General features: G+C 41.1%; 1 protein-coding gene across 1 annotated transcript in view; it reads left to right on the top strand.

The window, feature by feature from the left end:
- The window catches only part of LOC142495763 (RUN and FYVE domain-containing protein 1-like), a 597,647-nt gene that overhangs the window by 188,353 nt on the left and 382,519 nt on the right, over nucleotides 1–26,775 (top strand). Inside the window, 1 exon segment of the mRNA XM_075601692.1 lies at nucleotides 8,868–9,035. Coding sequence (XP_075457807.1) covers nucleotides 8,868–9,035 — 168 coding nt within the window.

Below are 26,775 nucleotides of genomic sequence, written 5' to 3'. Positions count from 1 at the left end.
TAGTGTAGATGTGCAGGGGGTCTCGGGAGCTGAACCTCATTGGTTTCAGGTCTGGGGACACCCTGCTCCCCGAGATACAGCCCCCTTTATGAGGTGCCGGTATCCCTCTGCGTTTAAAGGTCCCGATCACGTGACCGCGGCCTGTAAACCAAGCAGAGAGATACCTGCACCCCCTAAAGGGGCCTGTATCTCGGGGAGCAGGGGGTCCCCGGACCTGAAACCAACGCTGTTCAGCTCCGGAGACCCTCTGCACATGTACAGTATGAATAAAAAACATATATAAATAAACACTCGTTCCTTACCTTAGCGGCTATGTGCTATGGTAATGAAGCAGCATTTCTGTATTTTAATAATATTGTACAGTGAGCAGGGGGTTCCCTGAGCCCGAAATTAATGCTCAGGGACCCCTGCTCCTGCACAATATTATTAAAAATACAGAAATGCGGATTCATTACCTTAGCTGATAGCCGCTAAGGCAATGAAGGCAGAATAGCATGTTTATTGGGGACATTTGATTTGCCCCCAATAAACATTGCAATAAACAACATACAGTACACCCCCTGTGTATTTAAAATACATAAACAATAAATACATGACATACATATTTTTATTGTGTGTTTTAAACCTGCCTGCCTTCACTGTAATCTATGTAAAAAACCCTCCCCCTATTGTGTGTGAAGCTTCCCTGCCTTCACTGTAATCTATGTAAAAAACCCTCCCCTATTGTGTCTGCTAAGGTTCCCTGCTTTGACTAATCTGTGTAAGCCCCCCTCCCCCTATTGTGTCAGTTAAATCTGCCTGGCCTGTGTTTTCTGTGAGTGCCGTGTACTGTATGTAAATGTGGGGAGGGGGATCCCATGTAAATAACCACACCCACACCCACTACCCACGGCCCCTCCGCTGCTTGCTGCAAAACAGAGACAAAAATTAAAACATACAAAGTAATGTCCCCTAACCCCTTAATCACCATAGCGGTTATTAACCTCTACAGTCATTAAGGGGTTAACCCACCCTCACCCACCACTCGGGACGCCTACATACCCTCCCACACTAACCCCCCCACCCGTGAGGCCTAACCACCCACCCACTACCCACAAGGGAGGCCTACCCACATACCGTTGGGGAAACACCCCCCCACCCCCCACCCCCAGTACCCACAATAAAAACAATACACAGCCCCACAATAAACATCATTCTATTTATTAAATACATTACCCACCCCCTGTGCCCCCCCCATAAATACAAGATTTATTTTACATACAGGGTTCATAACGCAGCCCCACGCGAGTTCCCGGTGGGCTGGCGGGGCACCTGGACAGACCTACAGTTTACCAGCAGCCCTTTTTACACAGGTTCTGGGGGCCTGCTGGTGGATACCGCCAGCACCATGGCCCCCAGGTGGTCTCCTTGGGTCACCGTGGGCCACAATTGGGTCCCCACGGTAGGCCCGCGGATGTCTGGGAGCCCCGGGTCAGACCCACAGGTGTCTGCGGGGCCTCGGGTGGTTCCCTCGGGGGTCTGGGGAACTCACGGGTGCTCACTACGGGTCCGCGGTGCCCCCACAGAAGTGGGACCACACATCATCATCCCCGCACCTACGGGTCGGCGGTGCCCCCACAGAAGTGGGACCACACATCGTCATCCCCGCAGACTACGGGTCGGCAGTGCCCCCACAGAAGTGGGACCACACATCGTCATCCCCGCATGTGTCACCCGTGGAACCACCAGCCTGATACCCTTGGGATACCCGAGGATACCGCAGGTGGTCTCCAGAGGTCCCACGCAGAACCACGGAACCAACCCTGAATGTAAAAAAAATAAACCTGGCCTATACATTCAATACATACACCCTCCCCCCCACCACCTACAGTACAATAATGTGCAAAATAACTATTATCCAGATATGGATAATAGATTAATTGCCCATTATTAAAAACATTAACTAGCATATTCAAATAAATAAAGTACTACTGACCTCAACAATACAAAGTGTCCATAGCCAGCAACATCCTTGTCTTGCCCACAACATACATAGCAAATACAAAGCCAATACATTGCAAGTACATTCAGATATCAATTAACCCCTTAAACACCTTATCAGATAATAACCGCAAAGGTGATTAAGGGGTTAAGCCACACAGGCCCGATACCCACCCTACACCCATGAATTTGTACAGTGGCTTCATCATGCAACTATATATATATATATATATATATATATATATACTGCTGCGGCACAGTTTATTCGAGCATTTGCCCGTTCTGTGCCGCAGCAGTAGCCTGGCGCGCGCCCGAGTGTGACGGGCGCACGCCGAAGCAGCGGAAGAGCGCCCTCCGATCGGGGCGCTCTCCCTACCGCTGCCGGGTCCGCCGGGTCCCCCGGAACCCCCTGCCGCTGTCCCGCGATCGCGGGACACCAGGGCTCCCTCGGGGAGCCCCTGGACACGCGTGCAGGGGGCGCACGCTCCCGATGACGCGTGACCGCGCGTCTATGACGCGCGGCACGCCGAGGGGCGGCCACTAGCAAGCCGGGAGATTTCCCGGCTTGCGGTACCGACCACACTTCAATAAAGTGTGTCGGTAGTGTATATACACTGTACTTATATATATACAGAGAGAGAGAGAGAGAGATATATATACACAGTATATATACACACGATGAACCAATATACAAATAAATGTAGAAGGGTTATCAAAAGCATACTGTCCTACAACCAAACACTTCTCCATACAGACACTACATTAAAATCAATTTCCTTTAATAATCCTAACTGATCTCACAATCTATATCATCACAAACCAATGAAAAGCCAATGAAACACCTCACATTCCAATATATATGATGCATAAAATCTATGCACCATATACATTCTGCAAATGAATCAACCAAGTAAACAAAAATCAATTAGCAATCATTATTTACATCCCTAAACAATTCACACTCCATCACGAACAATGAAACAATTAACTAATTCACGCCTGGAGCAGAACAATTTAGCCTGTGAAAAAATATAAGTACCAACCAAAATACAACCTTTAAAACCAAGGCTATCGCTGACCTCCCTCAAACACACAATACAATACCAATAAATACATCTATCTAATTTTAAAATACTTTAAACTCACAATAATGCATAGCAGCATAGACAAATTAATTTAAAACACATCAAATCAAGCTTTTAAAACAACATCATTTCTTACCCTGTATGTATATATCTCTCTAGACTTATATACATACATACATACATACAGTGGCAAGAAATGATATACCACAAAAAAAAAAAAATACACATGTTAAAAAACCTTTTGAAAAAATTAACAAGTTAAATAAAATACATTTCTTTAGTTCACTTACCATTACTTGCCCCCACCGATTCCCGTTGCGCAGCTTACTCACGAACCAATCCACGATCAGGAACCCATAAAATAAAAAAACATAAAATAATAAACATTAAACTAAAAATCCAAATCAATCCACGGGTCTTCTACTTGTAATCCATCTTCATCTGTATTCTTCTTTCTTCTATCTCCTTCCAGCGGGGCGGGGTCTTATCCCCGTCTGCGGCCACGCCCTGGTCTTCTTTCTTGCCCGGAGGTCCTTCCTCTGCGGCGTCTGGCTTCAAAATGAGACGACATAGGCTTTTAAAGGCCTATGACGTCACATTTTTCGTCATGGTTCCCACGGTCCTGATTGGGCCGTGAAAACCATGTGTTTTGGCCGACAAAAAAAATGATGACGTCACTTAAAGGCAATGACAGCACAGCCAATCAGAATGGCTTTGCTTCAATTGCCTTTAAGATGACGTCATGAAAAGACACATGGCCGCCCTCACATGGTATGGTAGCCAATCAGAGCGTGGGAACTCCATCCCTACTCTGATTGGCTCTAGTACCATGTGACAAGCTTTCAATGACGTCACATCCTTTTTCCCCCCAAGCCTCTGTCACATGGTAATAGAGCCAATCAGAGTAGGGATGGAGTTCCCACGCTCTGATTGGCTACCATACCATGTGAGGGCGGCCATGTGTCTTTTCATGACGTCATCTTAAAGGCAATTGAAGCAAAGCCATTCTGATTGGCTGTGCTGTCATTGCCTTTAAGTGACGTCATCTTTTTTTTTTTCTGCCAAAACACATGGTTTTCACGGCCAATCAGGACCGTGGGAACCATGACGAAAAATGTGACGTCATAGGCCTTTAAAAGCCTATGTCGTCTCATTTTGAAGCCAGACGCCGCGAAGGAAGGACCTCCGAGCAAGAAAGAAGACCAGGGCGTGGCCGCAGACGGGGAGAAGACCCCGCCCCGCCCCGCCCCGCTGGAAGGAGATAGAAGAAAGAAGAATACAGATGAAGATGGATTACAAATAGAAGACCCGTGGATTGATTTGGATTTTTAGTTTAATGTTTATTTTTTTAATGGTTTATTATTTTATGGGTTCCTGATCGTGGATTGGTTCGTGAGTAAGCTGCGCAACGGGAGTCGGTGGGGCCAAGTAATGGTAAGTGAACTAAAGAAATGTATTTTATTTAACTTGTTAATTTTTTCAAAAGGTTTTTTAACATGTGTATTTTTTTTTTTTTTGTGGTATATCATTTCTTGCCACTGTATGTATGTATGTATATATGTCTAGAGAGATATATACATACAGGGTAAGAAATGATGTTGTTTTAAAAGCTTGATTTGATGTGTTCTAAATTAATTTGTCTATGCTGCTATGCATTATTGTGAGTTTAAAGTATTTTAAAATTAGATAGATGTATTCCTTGGTATTGTATTGTGTGTTTGAGGGAGGTCAGGGCTAGCCTTGGTTTTAAAGGTTGTATTTTGGTTGGTACTTATCTTTTTTCACAGGCTAAATTGTTCTGCTCCAGGCGTGAATTAGTTAATTGTTTCATTGTTCGTGATGGAGTGTGAATTGTTTAGGGATGTAAATAATGATTGCTAATTGATTTTTGTTTACTTGGTTGATTCATTTGCAGAATGTATATGGTGCATAGATTTTATGCATCATATATATTGGAATGTGAGGTGTTTCATTGGCTTTTCATTGGTTTGTGATGATATAGATTGTGAGATCAGTTAGGATTATTAAAGGAAATTGATTTTAATGTAGTGTCTGTATGGAGAAGTGTTTGGTTGTAGGACAGTATGCTTTTGATAACCCTTCTACATTTATTTGTATATTGGTTCATCGTGTGTATATACTGTGTATATATATATATACTGTATATATATATATATGTCTCTCTCTCTCTCTATATATATATATAGTTGCATGATGAAGCCACTGTACAAATTCATGGGTGAAGGGTGGGTATCGGGCCTGTGTGGCTTAACCCCTTAATCACCTTTGCGGTTATTATCTGATAAGGTGTTTAAGGGGTTAATTGATATCTGAATGTACTTGCAATGTATTGGCTTTGTATTTGCTATGTATGTTGTGGGCAAGACAAGGATGTTGCTGGCTACGGACACTTCGTATTGATGAGGTCAGTAGTACTTTATTTATTTGAATATGCTAGTTAATGTTTTTAATAATGGGCAATTAATCTATTATCCATATCTGGATAATAGTTATTTTGCACATTATTGTACTGTAGGTGTTGGGGGGGAGGGTGTATGTATTGAATGTATAGGCCAGGTTTATTTTTTTTACATTCAGGGTTGGTTTCGTGGTTCTGCGTGGGACCTCTGGAGACCACCTGCGGTATCCTCGGGTATCCCAAGGGTATCAGGCTGGTGGTTCCACGGGTGACACATGCGGGGATGACGATGTGTGGTCCCACTTCTGTGGGGGCACCGCCGACCCGTAGTCTGCGGGGATGACGATGTGTGGTCCCACTTCTGTGGGGGCACCGCCGACCCGTAGGTGCGGGGATGATGATGTGTGGTCCCACTTCTGTGGGGGCACCGCGGACCCATAGTGAGCACCCGTGAGTTCCCCAGACCCCCGAGGGAACCACCCGAGGCCCCGCAGACACCTGTGGGTCTGACCCGGGGCTCCCAGACATCCGCGGGCCTACCGTGGGGACCCAATTGTGGCCCACGGTGACCCAAGGAGACCACCTGGGGGCCATGGTGCTGGCGGGATCCACCAGCAGGCCTCCAGAACCTGTGTAAAAAGGGCTGCTGGTAAACTGTAGGTCTGTCCAGGTGCCCCACCAGCCCACCGGGGACTCGCGTGGGGCTGCGTTATGAACCCTGTATGTAAAAGAATAAATCTTGTATTTATGGGTGGGGGCACAGGGGGTGGGTAATGTATTTAATAAATAGAATGATGTTTATTGTGGGGCTGTGTATTGTTTTTATTGTGGGTACTGGGGGTGGGGGGGGGGTGTTTCCCCAACGGTATGTGAGTAGGCCTCCCTTGTGGGTAGTGGGTGGGTGGTTAGGCCTCACGGGTGGGGGGGTTAGTGTGGGAGGGTATGTAGGCGTCCCGAGTGGTGGGTGAGGGTGGGTTAACCCCTTAATGACTGTAGAGGTTAATAACCGCTATGGTGATTATGGGGTTAGGGGACATTACTTTGTATGTTTTAATTTTTGTCTCTGTTTTGCAGCAAGCAGCGGAGGGGCCGTGGGTAGTGGGTAGTGGGTGTGGGTGTGGTTATTTACACGGGATCCCCCTCCCCACATTTACATACAGTACACTGCACTCACAGAAACACAGGCCAGGCAGATTTTACTGACACAATAGGGGGAGGGGGGCTTACACAGATTAGTCAAAGCAGGGAAGTTTAGCAGACACAATAGGGGGAGGGTTTTTTACATAGATTACAGTGAAGGCAGGGAAGCTTCACACACAATAGGGGAGGGTTTTTTACATAGATTACAATGAAGGCAGGAGGTTTAAAACACAATAGGGGGAGGGTTTTTTACATAGATTACAGTGAAGGCAGGCAGGTTTAAAACACACAATAAAAATAAGTATGTCATGTATTTATTGTTTATGTATTTTAAATACACAGGGGGTGTACTGTATGTTGTTTATTGCAATGTTTATTGGGGGCAAATCAAATGACCCCAATAAACATGCTATTCTGCCTTCATTGCCTTAGCGGCTATCAGCTAAGGTAATGAAGCAGCATTTCTGTATTTTTAATAATATTGTGCAGGAGCAGGGGTCCCTGAGCATTAATTTCGGGCTCAGGGAACCCCCTGCTCACTGTACAATATTATTAAAATACAGAAATGCTGCTTCATTACCATAGCACATAGCCGCTAAGGTAAGGAACGAGTGTTTATTTATATATGTTTTTTATTCATTTATTGATGTGTTTGTTTTATTTATACTGTACATGTGCAGAGGGTCTCCAGAGCTGAACAGCATTGGTTTCAGCTCCCGAGACCCCCTGCACATCTACACTATAAATAAAAATGTATTTTAAATGTATTTATTTATATTGATTTATTTATTTAGATTTATTTATTTATTTTTTGGCGGCTGCTGTGTGTGAGTTTTGGGGGTGGGTGAAGGGGGTATTAGCCCCAACGGTGGTTGTTTAGGGCTTGCGGGGGGTAGCGGGAGGGCTTAACCCCTTCATGACCATAGCGGTATTAACTGCTACGGTCGTGAAGGGGTTAAGTGCACCCGCAACGCCCCCGCAAGTCCTAAACTCACACCAATGGCCAAATACCCCCCTCACCCACCCCCGCTACCCACAATAAAGCGGGCACGGTGAGTTAACCCCTTCATTGCCTTAGCGGCTATACGCTAAGGTAATGAAGCAGCATTTCTGTATTTTTAATAATATTGGGCAGGAGCAGGGGGTCCCTGAGCATTAATTTCTGGCTCAGGGAACCCCCTGCTCACTGTACAATATTATTAAAATACAGAAATGCTGCTTCGTTACCATAGCACATAGCCGCTAAGGTAAAGAACGAGTGTTTATTTATATATGTTTTTTATTCACAGTGTAGATGTGCAAAAGGTCTCCGGAGCAGAACCGCTGTGGTTTTAGGTCCGGGGACCCCCTGCTCCCCGAGATACAGGCCCCTTTAGGGGGTGCCGGTATCCCTCTGCTTGCTTTACAGGCCACGGTCACGTGATCGGGACCTTTAAACGCAGAGGGATACCGGCACCTCATAAAGGGGGCTGTATCTCGGGGAGCAGGGGGTCCCCCGACCTGAAACCAACGCGGTTCAGCTCCGGAGACCCCCTGCACATCTACACTATGAATAAAAATATATTTTAAATAATTTTGAATGTGCCGATGTTTGCGCAGAGAGAGCAGCGGTTCTCTCTCTGCTGCAAACACATCTCGCCCCTGCCGGCCTACAGTATCATTGATGTGCATATACAGTACTGTATGTGTACAGTACTGGATGTTAGGGGTTATAGGGGTTGTTGTTATACAGTATATATATATATGTATATATATATTTACTGCATTACAATTCATGAATTTATGCCATCTGGCGGACACGCGAAGCATTGCAGCCTAGTAAATCCTGAACCATTATTAATTAACACATCAACCGCGCGTCAGCCGGGCATGACCCCTGGCTGGGAAGGCAAAAGGAGCCCGGCATGCTCCAGGTGAAAAGTGTCACATTCCAGGAACATGCCAGGTACATGCCAGTTATTAGTAAGAATAAATGCTGCCGCAGCAGTAGTACACCGTATGTGTTAATGACATTGTGGATAGATATGTCTGCATGTAAAGTATAAGAGGCTATGTAGCAAAGTCTTTCAAATGAAAATCTGGATAAACACGGATTCAAAATATAGATTTTTTTTGTCTTGATGAAATCACATTTTTTTTGCATCAGTTTGCAGCCATCCCAATACATTATAATGACCACATAGATGTTCATAAATCATTCCCCTGCAAATTCAATGTTAGTGACTGCATTCTTTTTTCTCAAGGAACTGGAAAAAGAGCTAGAACTACAGGTCGGAATGAAAACAGAAATGGAAATGGCAATGAAACTCCTTGAAAATGATATCTATGAAAAGCAAGACACCCTGGTAGTTCTTCGTCAACAGCTAGATGATGTAAAAACCATTAATCTTCAGATGTGCCAAAAAGTTCAGGTAAAGAATACTTTTTTTTTTTTTACATTTAAAAATGTCACTATAATAATTCCAAACTTAAATTAATTACGCTAAAGAAAAAATAATCTGTGCTGTGATATACTGTTGTGATTAAAAATATTTTGAGCTATGGTACATTTTTGATATTTTAAACCGCACTTTAAATAAAAAAATTTACATTGCAGTATGTTATTCCATAAATGGTTGCAGTTCGAAAACTGTGGCTAATTGAATCCAGTATAATAATGCTCAATACTTTTCTAGGGCAATAAGAAAAAGCAATGCTATACTGTGAAGGTAGGAGTGTAACCAGGCTCTCAAATAAAGGTTTATTAATCCCGTTTGATTACCCCTAATCCATAATAAGGGTTCAAGAACAGTCAGCTCTTGAGCCCAGGGTTGTACATGCATAACCTGTAATGTGCGGTAATAAAGTATTTTATGTGTTTTTAGCTTTCCAGGAGTGCATGCAAGCAGAGATTGCTGCGGTATGAGTTTCAAGGGGGTTTTGCGGAGATACTGTAGTGTTGTCAGAATGTTTTGTAGAGAAGGAGGGGTACAATGCGCACTCACATCCAGATAGGGATATGCAAAAAAGAGAGATCACAATAGTGTAGTACTGTATGGAATCAATACAGAATAAAAGGTGGTAATGCAGTCAAATTTTATGAGATCAAACAGGCATTTCGATTAATAAGTTTAACCAAACTGATGTTGTAGGCTCTCCGATGTCAGGATACTTCTGGAGGTATATGCACTATCTGACGACAGGATACTCCCGATGTCCCACGAGCTCACAGATGGCAGAATATTTTCAATATATAAAGCAAAAAAAACACAAATAGTGTAATACTCTACATACCAATACTGATTTTGAGACTGTACAGTAAATGCACTCACATTGTATATGTTGTTAATCGCTTTATGGTTGTTCAAGTAACCAACTTAAAAGGACTTCTGGAATCACAGGATACTCCCAGCAGGAAAAGGAAAAAGGACGCAGGAAAAAGGTATAATCTTTATAAAATAAATAATATAAAAACACTTATAAAGCTGTATAAATAGACAGCCAAAAAGGTAGTACTGAAACAACTGGTTCCCCACTCTCAGTAAACCCCAGTGATGGCCATACACTAGGGCAGCGGTGCGCAATCTGTGGGGCTGGGGGCGCGAGACTGCCGACGGGGGGCGCGGGGTTTACAGAGGCCCCGCGCGCTTCCCGAAGGCACTTAAATTAAGTGCCGGGGGAGCTGCAGGGCCTCTGTAAACCATACTTACCCGTGGCTCCGGCGGCTTCCTCCCGGCGTCGCCATGGCAACGCGGCGTCAAAATGACGCTGCGAGGTCATGTGACGTCACGTTGCTATGGCAACGTGACGTCATTACGCCGGTGCGAGGGTAAGTTGGGGTTGGGGGGGGCGCGGGAGTGAGGGGACAGCCGGCAGGGGGGCGCAGGGAAAAAAGTTTGCGCCCCCCTGCACTAGGGGATACCACACAGAGGGGGTATAGAGCTCCAGACAGCTCTGAGGGGTCTGTACAGTCCAGCAAGTAGGTGGGTAGGAGCTATGGTAGATCCAACGCGTTTCGTCCTATAGGACTTCTTCAAGGGGCTTTCTAAATGTCCTGCAGTCCTTTCCTAGTTAAATACACTCAAAATTTGCGCCTTTTTTCTCTCCTCATTTCCTATTGGTTAAGCGCTGCGTTCCAATGTCCTGCATATGCGTTTCAGCAATAGCGCTGACGTCATCAGACCTCGATCAGTAGGCACTGCGTGTCAGCGCCTGTCATACGTTCCATGCACGGCCAATAGGGAGGCGAGTAGTCTCACAGGGGTGGCGCTACCCAGGTAATCACTAAAATGTCATTGTGGCTATAAAAAAGCCAAACATACATAAAAAGTATTCCTATATTAGCTACATTAATGTACTGTTAATGGCATACAGTAGTAATAGAGCACACTTGCCAACATCTAAGACATAGATTCTACAACAAAATAGAGACCTGTAATAAAAGCCATATATATATAGGTTCTAGTCTCCACAACCTCAAATGTGGAAAAAATACCTAAACATATATTAAAAAACTGATTAAAAAACATGATACCAGACCAATGTTAAAAAAGCATTGAAATCAAAATCAGCATTTAGTCCCTTTGGTTGTAATGTTTTTAGCTCAAAGATCCAAAATGATTCTCGCTGTGACAGCTGCTGTATTCTGTTCCCACCTCTCCAATGGTGTTTGCACTTGTTCTATGCCCATATATTTTAAGCCTTCAGAGTTAGAGTTGTGATATTTTTTTAAATGTAGGGGAACGCTATGATTTTCCATCCCTAGATTGATGTTTCTCAAAAGCTCAAGGATCCTTGTCCGAAGAATTGTAGTCCACATGGGCATATCAACACATATAACGTGTACTTCTGCAATTTATAAAGGATTTAATTTTAAAACATTTACCTGTATGTTTAGAACTAAAAGTGTCAGTTTTTAATATGCCATTCTTGCATGCTTTGCAGGTAGTGCACTTATAGAAGCCCTTTGGTGGGGATGGTAACCATTTTTCTTTTTCATTATCTTTCTTTATTTTCTTTAGGGCACTGGGTGCTAATGAGTCTTTTAGGCTCTTCGCACGACTGAACACTATCTGCGGACGTTCCTCCAAAAATTTGCCCAAAATGGGATCCCCTTTTAAAATGTGATAATGTTTCTGTATTACCTTTTGGATTTGATCAAATTCATGATTACAGTATATTTAGTTATAAATGGAATAAAATTGTATTTAGTTTGCTTTTTATCATTGATTATTAAAAGACTATTTCTATCCATTCTGTCCATTTGTTTTCTTGCTTTTTGTAGTAAAATGTTATTATATTTCTTTTCGGTAAATCTTTTTTCACAATAGCTGCTTGTTCGTGAAAAATCTCTATTTCTGAGCAGTTACGTTTAATACGTCTCAGGACAAGGTTTGTGCCATATGGGTTATGTTGAAAAATATAATCTTGTTCCCATATTCCAAGAAAAATATTAGCATAGCTAGGCGCAAACCTTGTACATACTGTATAGCGGTCCCACATTTCTGAAGATAAAATGTATCATCAAAAAGAAAATAATTGTTATTTAAAATAAAGCGAATACTCTTAATAATAAAATCTATCTGATTCTCTTTAAGTATATTCTCTTGTTTTAAAAGCTAATATTTTTCTTGGAATATGGGAACAAAATGATATTTTTTAACATAACCCATATGGCACAAACCTTGTCCTATGGCAGCGCTTTATTAACGATATCATTTTTATTTGGAATGGTAGTAAAGATCTTTTAGAAGTCTTTTTAAAATATATTAATATGAATGATCTTAATCCTTCCTTTACCTCTACTATTAGCAATCTAGAGCTCTCACTTTTAGATCTAACGATATATATTAAAAATAATTGTATATTAATAAATAATAAATATACATTATAAAAATAAATATAAATATAAATACATAAATAATTGTGTATGCAAGAAAACAAGTGGACACAATGGATAGAACTAGTCTTTTAATAATCAATGATAAAAAGCAAACTAAAGACAATTTTATTCCATTTATAACTAAATATAATCGTGAATTTGATAAAATCCAAAAGGTAATACAGAAACATTATCAAATTTTAAAAGGGGATCCCATTTTGGGCGAATTTTTGGAGGAACGTCCGCAGGTAATGTTCAGTCATGCGAAGAGCCTAAAAGACTCATTAGTACCTAGTGCCCTAAAGAAAATAAAAAAAGATAATGAAAAAGAAAAATGGTTACCATCCCCACCAAAGGGCTTTTATAAGTGCACTACCTGCAAAGCATGCAAGAATGGCCAGGTAAAAACTGACACTTTTAGTTCTAAACATACAGGTAAATGTTTTAAAATTAAATCCTTTATAAATTGCAGAAGTACACGTTATATATATATATATATATATATATATATATATATATATTGATATGCCCACGTGGACTATAATATATAGGAAGAACTACACGCCCCTTTTGGGCAAGGATCCTTGAGCATTTGAGAAACATCAATCTAGGGATGGAAAATCATAGCGTTCCCCTACATATAAAAAAATATCACAACTCTAACTCTGAAGGCTAAAAATATACGGGCATACAGTAGAACAAGTGCAAACACACTGGAGAGGTGGGAACAGAGTACAGCAGCTGTCACAGCGAGAATCATTTTGGATCTTTGAGCTAAAAACATTACAACCAAAGGGATTAAATGCTGATTTTGATTTCAATGCTTTTTTTAACATAGGTCTGGTATCATGTTTTTTAATCAGTTTTTTTAATATATGTTTAGGTATTTTTTCCACATTTGAGGTTGTGGAGACTAGAACCTATATATATATATATGGCTTTTATTACAGGTCTCTATTTTGTTGTAGAATCTATGTCTTAGATGTTGGCAAGTGTGTTCTATTACTACTGTATGCCATTAACAGTACATTAATGTAGCTAATATAGGAGTACTTTTTATGTATGTTTGGCTTTTTTATAGCCACAATGACATTTTAGTGATTACCTGGGTAGCGCCACCCCTGTGAGACTACTCACCTCCCTATTGGCCGTGCATGGAACGCATGACAGGCGCTGACACCCAGTGCCTACTGATCGAGGTCTGATGACGTCAGCGCTATTGCTGAAATGCATATGCAGGACATTGGAACGCAAAAGAAACAATACAGACCGGCGCCTTAAAGTCCAAATGGGAGAGTATAGAGTTCAAATTGGTGAATTGGGGTGTCCAGCAAATGTTGCTTTGATCCAGTTGTCAACAGGTTCCTCAGTATCAGGATTAGTTTAAATCATGCAGGGGAGACAAAAGGACAAGATCATAGTGTGACACTGTATAACTATACCAATATACACACACATATAGACAGACTGACATACATACACAAGACAACACTAAACAAAGACAATTAAGCTGACTAATATTATAAATGATTTAATGAACACAATAAAATGAATAGCAGCTGTCTAGTGACGAGGAGGTCTGGGATCCGGTGTGTAAAAACCGGAATCCTACTTACAGCAAGTCACCAGAATAAATGCAGGTGGGGATGGTATAAACGTCCAGCAGGTGATGTTGGGGGACGTGTGCCACGTGTAGCCCTCAGGAGTTTCCTATGCTGTCGGCTGGTAATGGAGGCACTTCCTCCTCTCCTCGTGGAGTCCTCCAACCACGCCCGGAAGTGCGTCACAGCGGGCGGGACAATCTACCAGATCTTACTGCCGATTGCACCTCCTATAGCCTGCAACTCTGGAAACTGTTTGGAAGGTCTGCTCCTCACACAGTACAGCTGTGGAATGCTTCTCAATAGCCCAACGCGTTTCGTGCGCATGCGCACTTCTTCAGGGGATGATGAGCTCAGTACATGGTGAATTTAAGTACAGACAGGTCACATCTCATTGGTTCCATACACTGTCACTCATAGTTCTTATATGCAACTCGTGATTGGATGTGCTGCCTGTCAATCATGTACTGTGTACAAGTCAGCTTAAACATACAGAAAGACAACATATATACGAATATAACAAACATACAAGATATATAAAAATGCACAAATACACAACCATTACTAATGATCTTGCTTACTACATATTATACATCAGAGTGTAACAGCTAATATAATATATACACATCATAGAGTTGATTGTATAAAATATACCACATTGATGTACCATCATCTGCACGCTGGTGGCTCCTATGATTGGATAGGATATACATTGGAACGCAGCGCTTAACCAATAGGAAACGAGGAAAGAAAAAAGGCGCAAATTTTGAGTGTATTTAACTAGGAAAGGCCTGCAGGACATTTAGAAAGCCCCTTGAAGAAGTCCTATAGGACGAAACACGTTGGGACCTATCATAGCTCATACCCACCTACTTGCTGGATTGTACAGACCCCTTAGAGCTGTCTGGAGCTCTGTACACCCTCCGTGTGGTATCCCCTAGTGTATGGCCATCACTGGGGTTTACTGAGAGTGGGGAACCAGTTGTTTCAGTACTACCTTTTTGGCTGTCTGTTTATACAGCTTTGTAAGTGTTTTTTTATTATTTATTTTATAAAGATTATACCTTTTTCCTGCGTCCTTTTTCCTTTTCCTGCTGGGAGTATCCTGTGATTCCAGAAGTCCTTTTAAGTTGGTTACTTGAACAACCATAAAGCGATTAACAACATATACAATGTGAGTGCATTTAGTGTACAGTCTCAAAATCAGTATTGGTATACAGTATAGAGTATTACACTATTTGTGTTTTCTTTGCTTTATATATTGAAAATATTCTGCCATCTGTGAGCTCGTGGGACATCGGGAGTATCCTGTCGTCAGATAGTGCATATACCTCCAGAAGTATCCTGACATCGGAGAGCCTACAACATCAGTTTGGTTAAACTTATTAACCGAAGTGCCTGTTTGATCTCATAAAATGTGACTGCATTACCACCTTTTATTCTGTATTGATTCCATACAGTACTACACTATTGTGATCTCTCTTTTTTGCATATCCCTACCTGGATGTGAGTGCGCATTGGACCCCTCCTTCTCTACAAAACGTTTAGTGGTTTAAGAACGAACTCACCTATAACCCTTTGCGGCACCCATCAAGGATATTTACATCAAATATTGGGGCTAATAGTATCCTTTTCTGTATACATAGTATTTTTTGCACTCGTTTCTTCCCTTCTCCATTTATGTTGTCAGAATGTGCCTAGGTAGCTGGGGTCCAGAGTTGCTGGATACCCCAAAAATGTTCTCAGGAATCATGAGTGATTCCTGGATACATGTAGACACATGGTTCCGGCAATACCTCCCTTTGAAAACTCTTTCGTGACTCACCACTAGGGGTTCCCTGCTTCAGCACAGACCAGAAAGGTAAAAGGGGCATAGGGATGTGAGGTGTCCCTGAAACAGTCAAGGGTCCCTAGGTTAATGGGGATACCCAGTAAATGCCCAGGTCACCCAGAACCTGTATATGGTTTCTGAGGTGCTCCAACCATGCTTCAGCACAGAACAGAAAGGTAAATAGGGACATGGGGATGTGAGGTGTCCCTGAAATAGTCAAGAGGTCCCTCGGTTAAGGGGGATACTCATTTAATTCCCAGGTCAACCAGAACCTGTATAGGGGTTCTGAGGTGCTCCAGCCGTACTTATAAGGTTGTGAGGGGATTCTTAGAATCCATTCTAAGTCTATGCAATAGTGTGTGGGGAATATGGCTCGTAAGAAATAATGTGCAGCTTTTTATTCTATTCCCCATACCCGAAAGACTTTTAGGATAGGATATTTTAAAGTATATTTTATTAACAAAGTGTGTTAAATACATATATGCTTTGTGCACAGTAAAATGAGGCACAGGGATGAAAAGTGTTCCTGTAGCTGCGGGGATCCCTAGGTAACATAGGGGTTACCCCAGTTAGTGCCAGGTAGCCCAGAACCAGCAGTGGGTTCATGGGTATCCCCAACTGTAGATAAGGTTGTGGGGGGGAGGGGGTGACGGTGAGGGGGTACCCAGGTCATTAATAATGGTATTTGGCCCGGCTGGGGGCCCCTGAGCCTTACTGGGAAAATGTAGATTGCCAGCTCTGCAGCCCAGTAATGGCAAAAACACTGTGCATTCAATAAACATGTATGTGTGTCGCCCACCAGGTATGAGGTGGCTATCATTTTGTGCCTAACTATGAAATGTATTACTGTAGCAGTGTTTCCCTGTAACCGCGCAAAGAAAAAATGGTTTTAAAACCCAGTAGCCCGCAGCACAGCGAACGAATTTAAGCTAGCGCCTGCTAGGAAGGTCCTAGCACGCTGAGATTTGCTGTGAGCGCTGGTCAGGTAAAATCATTAAAAAGGTTATAGCGCAATTTTCATAAAGGTATATAAAAAATTGATGAATAAAAGTCCCTAAGGTTTAAATTTTTATTAAAGTAATGGTCAGAGGAAGTCATTCAGTATGGATAAAAATCCATTTTCATAGGAAACAGATGGACCTACTCCGCCCTCAAGCTTCAAAGGACCAGTTTCAAAGGCAGTCCAGGATATGGATGTGTTAACCATTTGTTAGCAAGGAAATGGAGGTGTTAAACCTTTTGTTAGCAAGGAAGAGAATTTCAAAGCCACCCTGGCATATGGTTGCTCTGCCCAGACTTTCAGGCACTGAGCCGGCAGGGGGTCTGGCATGACAAGTGAGGAAAAGATGACGTTTGTCGCACATGCCCAGTTGCTATGCTGAAGCTCCCAGTGCCAGGCTACCCAGGACTGGCAGCTCTGGGATAGGTGGGAATATTTGGTTCCCACGCAGAGGTTGGCTGCAGAGTTTAAAGATAGGAATGTTAACCTTATAAGAACCTGTGCAACCCATCAGGAAGGAGATTCACCTAAGATTTATCATGCAGTGAAAGATTCATCCTGTAACAAGACTTAACATCGTAACTAGTAAGTGTATTTTTCGTTGTCATTGTAAATCAAGCTGTGTATGTTCATTCTGTAAATAAATTACAATTTATTTTATCGCTTGCTTTGCTCAATTAAAGGATCCGGGTATTTTGGTGTTAAAAGCATTGGTCTCCTGTGACAGGGGGACTCTGAGTCCAGATAAGTCCCAGTTAGCCTAAGCATTTGCATAGGAGCCAGGATGTCTGCCTAGCCATCTGGGATCAAAAGGGACCCCGGATGTCAGAGGTGTCGAGCCATTTGGTAGCAAAGAGGGGCAGGGGAAAAAATGAGCACCCTGCCAGTTGTACAGCACTCACACTAATGAAATAAAGTATACAATGCGGGGTGCCATGGACTAGAGAGGACCCAATCCCTCTCAAAACAATACAAAATACTGAATATTCCAGCACTCCCTATATAGAGAAATCAGATCACAGGTATAGAACCAAAAAGGTAAGTTTTAATATATGCACAAATGAATCAAAACAAAGCATACAATACCACACATGGAAAACTACAATAACATAAAGGTAGTACCATATATGGGGTGTGTGGGGGAAAAAAGTGGGACAAAACAAGGGGGGGGCAAAAAAAGGGGGGTCGCAGCAACAAAAAGGTGGGTGTACAGGGGGGCAACGTTTCGGGGATTACCCCTTCGTCAGGCCCGTTCCCCTCAGTCCCAAAAGGGTTCTTCCCTGATCCCAGAACCCACAAAACCACAAATAGGCCCCAAATGAGAAAGAATAAACCCTCCACTAATTCTGATAGCAACAATTGGTAAGTCTAAATGAATAAGTAATGACAAATATATCCTCCACTAATCTAAGTGTTCAATACTAGACAGAGATAAACATAGTGAGATAAATGCAAAATCTAAACATAAAGATCATAAGCAGGATGCAGCACTAGGCGTTCAAAAGTCATAAGAGGTAGGTAGAATAAATCAAACCACAAGGTTCTCTGCACAATAATCAGAACGCTCCTGCTCCTCACTCAGAAGGGTGCATGCAATCATCTGCATAGTCAGGAAGTGTTTTAAAGCCCTGGTGACATCATCCTTGGTGGGCGTGCTCTGAGATAAGGTAATTACATCCAGCTAACACCCAAAGCCGATCATATGGTGTACTGTACTTGTGTGTCAATGCACAGCAGCAGGCAGCAGATCACCAGCAATCACACAGGGACCCAGGATTCGTCCAGAAGGTGGATATAGGTGTACAGCAGTATGCAGCAGGTTACCAGCACTGACATAGGAACGCAGGATATGTCCAGAAGGTGGATATATATGCAAATCAGGTGTCAGAGACTCATCATTGTAGTATCAAGCCTCCACAGAACAAGAATATCCCCATAGGGGCTACCGATAAATGGTAAATAAAAAACATACCACAATAAATGTAGAGTAATCCATAAGTGTAATTGAATAAAGAATATATGTGAAAATAAAAGGATTTATAATAGTGTATTTACAGTGATGGTTAAAATTTTTTTTGATGGTTAAAAAAAGGGGGGGGGGGGGTTTGAGCACAATATAGTAAGCATCAACAGTGATCTTCTAAAGAGATAACTGTTCCACCAAGTGGGTGAAGAGGACCCAAGGAACTCTATAATACAGGGGGCCAAGCTAGTGGTGTGGGGGACCTACCAATGGCGAAGGACGGATCAATCCGCACAGACAACCACAGGCAGGGACCCATCACCATATTCACATACCCCAATAAAAGGGGCACTAGAGACATATATATATATATATATATATATATATATATATATATATATATATATAAAACAAAAAAACAATATGAAGTAGCGCCGCTAAATAACCAGTTAATTATAAATATTAATTATAAATTACTAGTGGGAGAGACAATAGCTAATTGGATAGGCTTGAAGGGGCAGCTAGATAGGGCTAGTACACTATGATAAAACTTTTAAAATAAACAAATGGCAATGCAATCTCCTGACAAAAAACCCTAAAGGAAAAAATATAAAAAATCTAAAAAATGTATTTATTAATAAAAAATATATAGAAAAAATTGTCAAAAGATAAAAATATAATAAAAAACCTTCAATACATAAAGTCCTGTTCCAGTGGAAATGTCCTTGGTTTCTTGCAGCCCGTTTCAAAGGGATCACCAGTCCCTAGTGATATCTGGAAAAAAGAACAAAAAAGAAACAGGCGCACACCTAGTGCATTACCACAATAAAAATGTATTGGATGAACATAAAATCTAACAAATGGCCACTCACAAGGATACAGCAAATAAAAGCATGTATGAGTTAGGCTCTCATGTGCCTTGCAGCTCAGTCACCAGCGTCCGTCCGCAATCAGTGGCGTCGTCACGTGGATCAGCCTCGCGAACCGGAACCGGAAGAGGGGTCTTTCACCTTCAGTGCTCCACCAAATCGGTCCCTCCGGGAAACAGGCACCCCAGATGTATAATAGTACAAGGTAGCAAGCCGGGAGAGCAGCACACGGGAGCCAAGAGTTCTCAGTCAACCTGCATCAGTGTTTGTGGGCAAATGGCGGCCGGACTCTAGCCACGCCCTACGCGTTTCGTCATCAAATGGCGACTTCTTCAGGGGATACCCTTCAAGCATATGTCCTTAGTATTTATAGGGAGGTTAACAGCAAGTAGCCAATAAAGCTTAATTGAATTTAAAGCAATCAATTGAATCAATTACACATATGTATAATTAGAACAAGTAAAATCAATTTCTAAATATTTTGAGGACCCCATCGATGTCCAAAGAGTAACATGCAAACTATTTATTGAAACAACATAACTGATGTTCTGAATGTGCTTGATATTATTGATGATGTGAATACAATTAATAAGTGGAATATGACAAGCTGAATCAATAGACAAACAGCACTACAAGGTGCATAGTAATTAAATATAAGGATTAATTGCATTCAGACATTCTAGAGAGTATATTTGAATAGAACTATTTATATGTTTAGTAGAGTCAGATCTATTGCACTTGATTATTAGTGACATCTCAACTAGGGAGAACACAAATGAATGAACCATAGTATATGGACAGCTATATAAATTAGCAATAAACATTTTCATTTAAATCAATGACACCCAACAAAATAGCAAGTAGTTACCTGGTATGTTATCAGGGTATTAACCCATTATTGGAATGTCAGTGGGGAGTCAGAGGAAGTAGATGAGATGGATCCAAAAGCAAGGACAGATAAAACGAAGGCGACAGTGACTTAAACTAATATGAAAGTATTAAGCAATTTAATATGAGTGCTGTGTTCTAATAAATATGAAAATGGATTATGTGTTGTGTGCATCAATGTGAATAATAGATAATAAAGTGTATGTGAGTGATGTGAAAAACAAAATAATGTAAATAGTGAATTATGTATATACTAAAATATATGTAATGAATTGAAAATAATGAAATAAATATATAATATATAAAAAAATAAAAATAAAAATGAAAAATAAATGTAATTGAAAATGGAAATGAAAATGAAAATAAAAATCAAAATCAAAATAAAAATAAATATAAAAAGTGAATAAAAAATGTAAAAAATGTATAAATAAAATAAAATAAAAATAAAAATAAATAAAGAATAAAATGAATCAAAAACTAATATAGAATATTGACCATTTGTGGAGATGAATCGTGACAGACACGAAAGTTGACTGACCCCTTGAATAAGTGAATAGGAACACAATGACCAGACAGAAGACCATAGCCCAGAGGGAATGCTTAGCATTCAGACCAGACCTCTGGAGAACACCCATTAGAGGTGTTCAAACTATGGTACTAATGTCAATATGGTCATTGTGTCCCTTAGGATAGGTTGTATCCAAAATATACATCCAATATGTTTCTCGGGTACATAGCTTCTGAAAGCGATCACCTCCCATATATGAGGGGGGGATGAATTCAATACCCATGACAGAAAGGGATTTGGGATTTTTGTTGTGACTAGTACAAAAGTGACGGGAGAGGCTGTGTGTTTGACACCCATTAATAATGTTCCGCCGATGCTCTAAGAACCGTGTACTAAGGGCTCTAGATGTACGGCCTATATATTGGGTGCCACATTCACATGAGATAAGATACACAACGTATTCTGTTAAACAATTTATATGGTCTTTTATTTCATATGATGTACCATTTGAATGTGATGTGAACTTGTTAGATTTTGTCAAATGTTTGCAGGTTAAACACCGGCCTCTTCCACAACTAACATTTCCCTCCCTTAGAGCCATATTCTGATTGGTAATCTTCTTGGTTTTAAACTTAAAACCAAGAAGATTACCAATCAGAATATGGCTCTAAGGGAGGGAAATGTTAGTTGTGGAAGAGGCCGGTGTTTAACCTGCAAACATTTGACAAAATCTAACAAGTTCACATCACATTCAAATGGTACATCATATGAAATAAAAGACCATATAAATTGTTTAACAGAATACGTTGTGTATCTTATCTCATGTGAATGTGGCACCCAATATATAGGCCGTACATCTAGAGCCCTTAGTACACGGTTCTTAGAGCATCGGCGGAACATTATTAATGGGTGTCAAACACACAGCCTCTCCCGTCACTTTTGTACTAGTCACAACAAAAATCCCAAATCCCTTTCTGTCATGGGTATTGAATTCATCCCCCCCTCATATATGGGAGGTGATCGCTTTCAGAAGCTATGTACCCGAGAAACATATTGGATGTACATTTTGGATACAACCTATCCTAAGGGACACAATGACCATATTGACATTAGTACCATAGTTTGAACACCTCTAATGGGTGTTCTCCAGAGGTCTGGTCTGAATGCTAAGCATTCCCTCTGGGCTATGGTCTTCTGTCTGGTCATTGTGTTCCTATTCACTTATTCAAGGGGTCAGTCAACTTTCGTGTCTGTCACGATTCATCTCCACAAATGGTCAATATTCTATATTAGTTTTTGATTCATTTTATTCTTTATTTATTTTTATTTTATTTTATTTATACATTTTTTACATTTTTTATTCACTTTTTATATTTATTTTTATTTTGATTTTTATTTTCATTTTCATTTCCATTTTCAATTACATTTATTTTTCATTTTTATTTTATTTTTTTTATATATTATATATTTATTTCATTATTTTCAATTCATTACATATATTTTAGTATATACATAATTCACTATTTACATTATTTTGTTTTTCACATCACTCACATACACTTTATTATCTATTATTCACATTGATGCACACAACACATAATCCATTTTCATATTTATTAGAACACAGCACTCATATTAAATTGCTTAATACTTTCATATTAGTTTAAGTCACTGTCGCCTTCGTTTTATCTGTCCTTGCTTTTGGATCCATCTCATCTACTTCCTCTGACTCCCCACTGACATTCCAATAATGGGTTAATACCCTGATAACATACCAGGTAACTACTTGCTATTTTGTTGGGTGTCATTGATTTAAATGAAAATGTTTATTGCTAATTTATATAGCTGTCCATATACTATGGTTCATTCATTTGTGTTCTCCCTAGTTGAGATGTCACTAATAATCAAGTGCAATACTGCACCGACACACTTTATTCGAGCAAATACCCGGTATGTACCTGGCAGATACCTGGAATGCGCCGCTCCTCACCTCTGACAAGCCCCGTTGCATTTGCCTTCCCAGCCTGGGTTCATGCCTGGCTGATGGGCGGCTGATTTGTTAAATGATAATGATTAGGATTTAATAGGCTGCAATGCTTCGCGTGTCTACCAGATGGCATAAATTCATGAATTGTAATGCAGTATATATATATATACTGTGCAGTATTGCAGCCAGGGGGAATAAAATGCTTCAATCCCTGCCTAGAAAATAACCCAATATACTCGGGCAGAAAACAGTCACAAACCTCAATACACCCGGGTATACCCGAATTCGTGGGACTAGCCGAGCTCGAATAAAGTGTGTCGCCAGTGTAGATCTGACTCTACTAAACATATAAATAGTTCTATTCAAATATACTCTCTAGAATGTCTGAATGCAATTAATCCTTATATTTAATTACTATGCACCTTGTAGTGCTGTTTGTCTATTGATTCAGCTTGTCATATTCCACTTATTAATTGTATTCACATCATCAATAATATCAAGCACATTCAGAACATCAGTTATGTTGTTTCAATATATAGTTTGCATGTTACTCTATGGACATCGATGGGGTCCTCAAAATATTTAGAAATTGATTTTACTTGTTCTAATTATACATATGTGTAATTGATTCAATTGATTGCTTTAAATTCAATTAAGCTTTATTGGCTACTTGCTGTTAACCTCCCTATAAATACTAAGGACATATGCTTGAAGGGTATCCCCTGAAGAAGTCGCCATTTGATGACGAAACGCGTAGGGCGTGGCTAGAGTCCGGCCGCCATTTGCCCACAAACACTGATGCAGGTTGACTGAGAACTCTTGGCTCCCGTGTGCTGCTCTCCCGGCTTGCTACCTTGTACTATTATACATCTGGGGTGCCTGTTTCCCGGAGGGACCGATTTGGTGGAGCACTGAAGGTGAAAGACCCCTCTTCCGGTTCCGGTTCGCGAGGCTGATCCACGTGACGACGCCACTGATTGCGGACGGACGCTGGTGACTGAGCTGCAAGGCACATGAGAGCCTATCTCATACATGCTTTTATTTGCTGTATCCTTGTGAGTGGCCATTTGTTAGATTTTATGTTCATCCAATACATTTTTATTGTGGTAATGCACTAGGTGTGCGCCTGTTTCTTTTTTGTTCTTTTTTCCATATATATATATATATATATATATATATATATATATATATATATATAGCATCCGGGCATAGCTGCCTAAAAAAAGCAACTCATATTCAGATCTTTGTTCATGCCTGCTGGGACCATGGTGCCCAGGGTCCTAGTCCATTTTGACTCTTTTTGGAACAGCATTTTCTGTATGTTGCCTCCAAGTCGTCCCATCTTTATGCCATCTATTATCTGGTACCGTAGTTGACTCACAGTATGCCCAGCCTGTGTGAAGTGATGTGATACTGGCGCATAAGGGTCACACCTACGTATAGCAGCCTTATGCTGTCCGATCCGATCCTTCACCCTCTGGGTGGTCTCCCCCACATAGCCCTTGCCACATGGATATTTAATTAAATATATGACATCTTTTGAGAGGCACGTATAAAAATCTGTAATCTTGTACTGTATTTCTTACCAGATAAAGGATGCTGAAACGTAGAACCCTCCACAATATTGTTACAATTATTACAACTACAACATCTGTAGCTTCCCAACCTGGGAGTTCCCATAAAGGTTTGCTTGGTAGTGGTCCCCCCAAGGTCAGCCCTAACCAGACGATCCCGCAAATTTTTACCTCTTATATGAGAATAATGGAGGGCCATTAAGAGTTGGAGCTAATAAGAGATCACTACTAAGAAGAGACCAATGCCGTCGTATAATGTTCTTAATAGGTCCACTATTAGTGTTGTACGTGGAGACCAATGGAATTGAACATTTATTTTTCTCATGGACCCCTTGCCCAGTGGGGGTCCAATTCTCAGCCTTTACACGTTGATCAGACAATACTTTAGCAGGGAAACCCCTAGAACGAAACTTACACTGAATTTTATCCATGCCCTCAGTGATCTTAGATGGAGTGCTGATGATACGCTTAGCGCGTAAAAATTGACTATATGGTAATCCTGCGGTAGTGCCAGGAGGGTGAAAACTTGTGAAGTGTAACAGGTTGTTTCTATCTGTGGGTTTGGAGAACATTTCTGACTCCAGTTTGCCATCATGCACACTAATGGTTGGGTCCAAAAAATTAATGCGTACAGGGTCATGTGCACATGTGAACTTAATGGTTGGGTGGGCCATATTGAGATCTGAGACAAAGCTCAATAATGATGTTGCATCACTCTGCTATATTAAGAACACATCATCTATGAACCGCACCCACATACGCCCATAATCTACAAAGGAATGATGATGATACACATTATCAATTTCAAATTTGGACATAAAAATGTTAGCGTATGTGGGTGTTACGTTCGAGCCCATGGCCGTACCCTGAGTTTGGATGTAATAATTGTCTTCAAACAGGAAATAGTTATCATGTAATATGATCTCTAAGTCCACAATTAGCATGCCTTCTCTAGGAGAGAACACATTGGCCTGTTCCACGGACTCTTTAACCGCCAATATCCTGTCCACATGAGGGATAGATGTATACAGACTATTAACATCAAGGGTAGCGCGTAAAAGTGGTGTATCCAAGGTGGGTAACATTCTAATCTTCTCTAAGAAATCAGTTGTGTCTCTGATGTACAGTACGATCTACTGCTGGTCACCAAAGGTCTAAGCAATTTATCTAAAAATATCGAACAAGGTTGAAAAACTGAATCTGTCCCTGCCACAATTGGTCTACCAGGTGGTAGGGAGAGATTCTTATGAATCTTGGGGATGGTGTAAAGCACAGGAACTATAGGATCCTTTTTGATCAGAAATTCCTTTTGTTTCAACGAGATAACCCCACTCTCCATTGCAGCAACAACTACCTTGGATATCCTTTCTTGTATCCTGTGTGTGGGATTTGAGGTGACTAATTTATAGGAATTACCATCCGCTAGCTGTTTTAGGATGTCATTCCTGTAGTCAGTTGTATTCATGACCACCAGTGCACCCCCTTTATCAGCTGGTTTAATGACGAGACTACAGTAGTATTGGTTTCCAATTCCCTAATAACCTCCTGCTCACTTTTAGATAGATTAAAGGCTACCCGTTTTGTCCTACGCTTGAGTAAAGACTCCACACCACGTTGGACAAGAGAGATATATGTCTCAATAGCATAATTGGTAGGTGGGGGGTTGAAAGAACTTTTATTTTTTACAATCAGCTGTGAGCAGCTGAAAATTGGTATCAACATCAATGTCTTCAATGAGGGGTGTGATATCAAAGGTGGATTTAGAAAAAAATCCTTTAAGTCTAAGTGACCTATAAAATCGTTCTAACTCGACCTCCAGATCTCTATTGTTGGTTAAGTTCGTAGGTACGAATGACAGGCCTTTATTCAGAACCCTGATCTGTTTCTCAGACAACACCACATCAGATATGTTAATTACCAGCGAGTCTGTGAACGTGTGGACATCCCCCTCCGGGGTTGACTCTGTCCGGTGATGTTTCCTCCCCGCCCGCCGCGTCCTCTGTACTGGCCGCGGGCGGTCCTGTTTCTAAAAAAGCAGGAGTAACTCCAGAAGAAGAATCACTTTCTGTA

The sequence above is a fragment of the Ascaphus truei genome, chromosome 5, assembly GCF_040206685.1.
Source record: "Ascaphus truei isolate aAscTru1 chromosome 5, aAscTru1.hap1, whole genome shotgun sequence".
Lineage (NCBI taxonomy): Eukaryota > Metazoa > Chordata > Amphibia > Anura > Ascaphidae > Ascaphus > Ascaphus truei.
The sequence above is the reverse complement of the archived record's forward strand: the minus strand, read 5'-3'. Positions and strand labels throughout refer to the sequence as shown.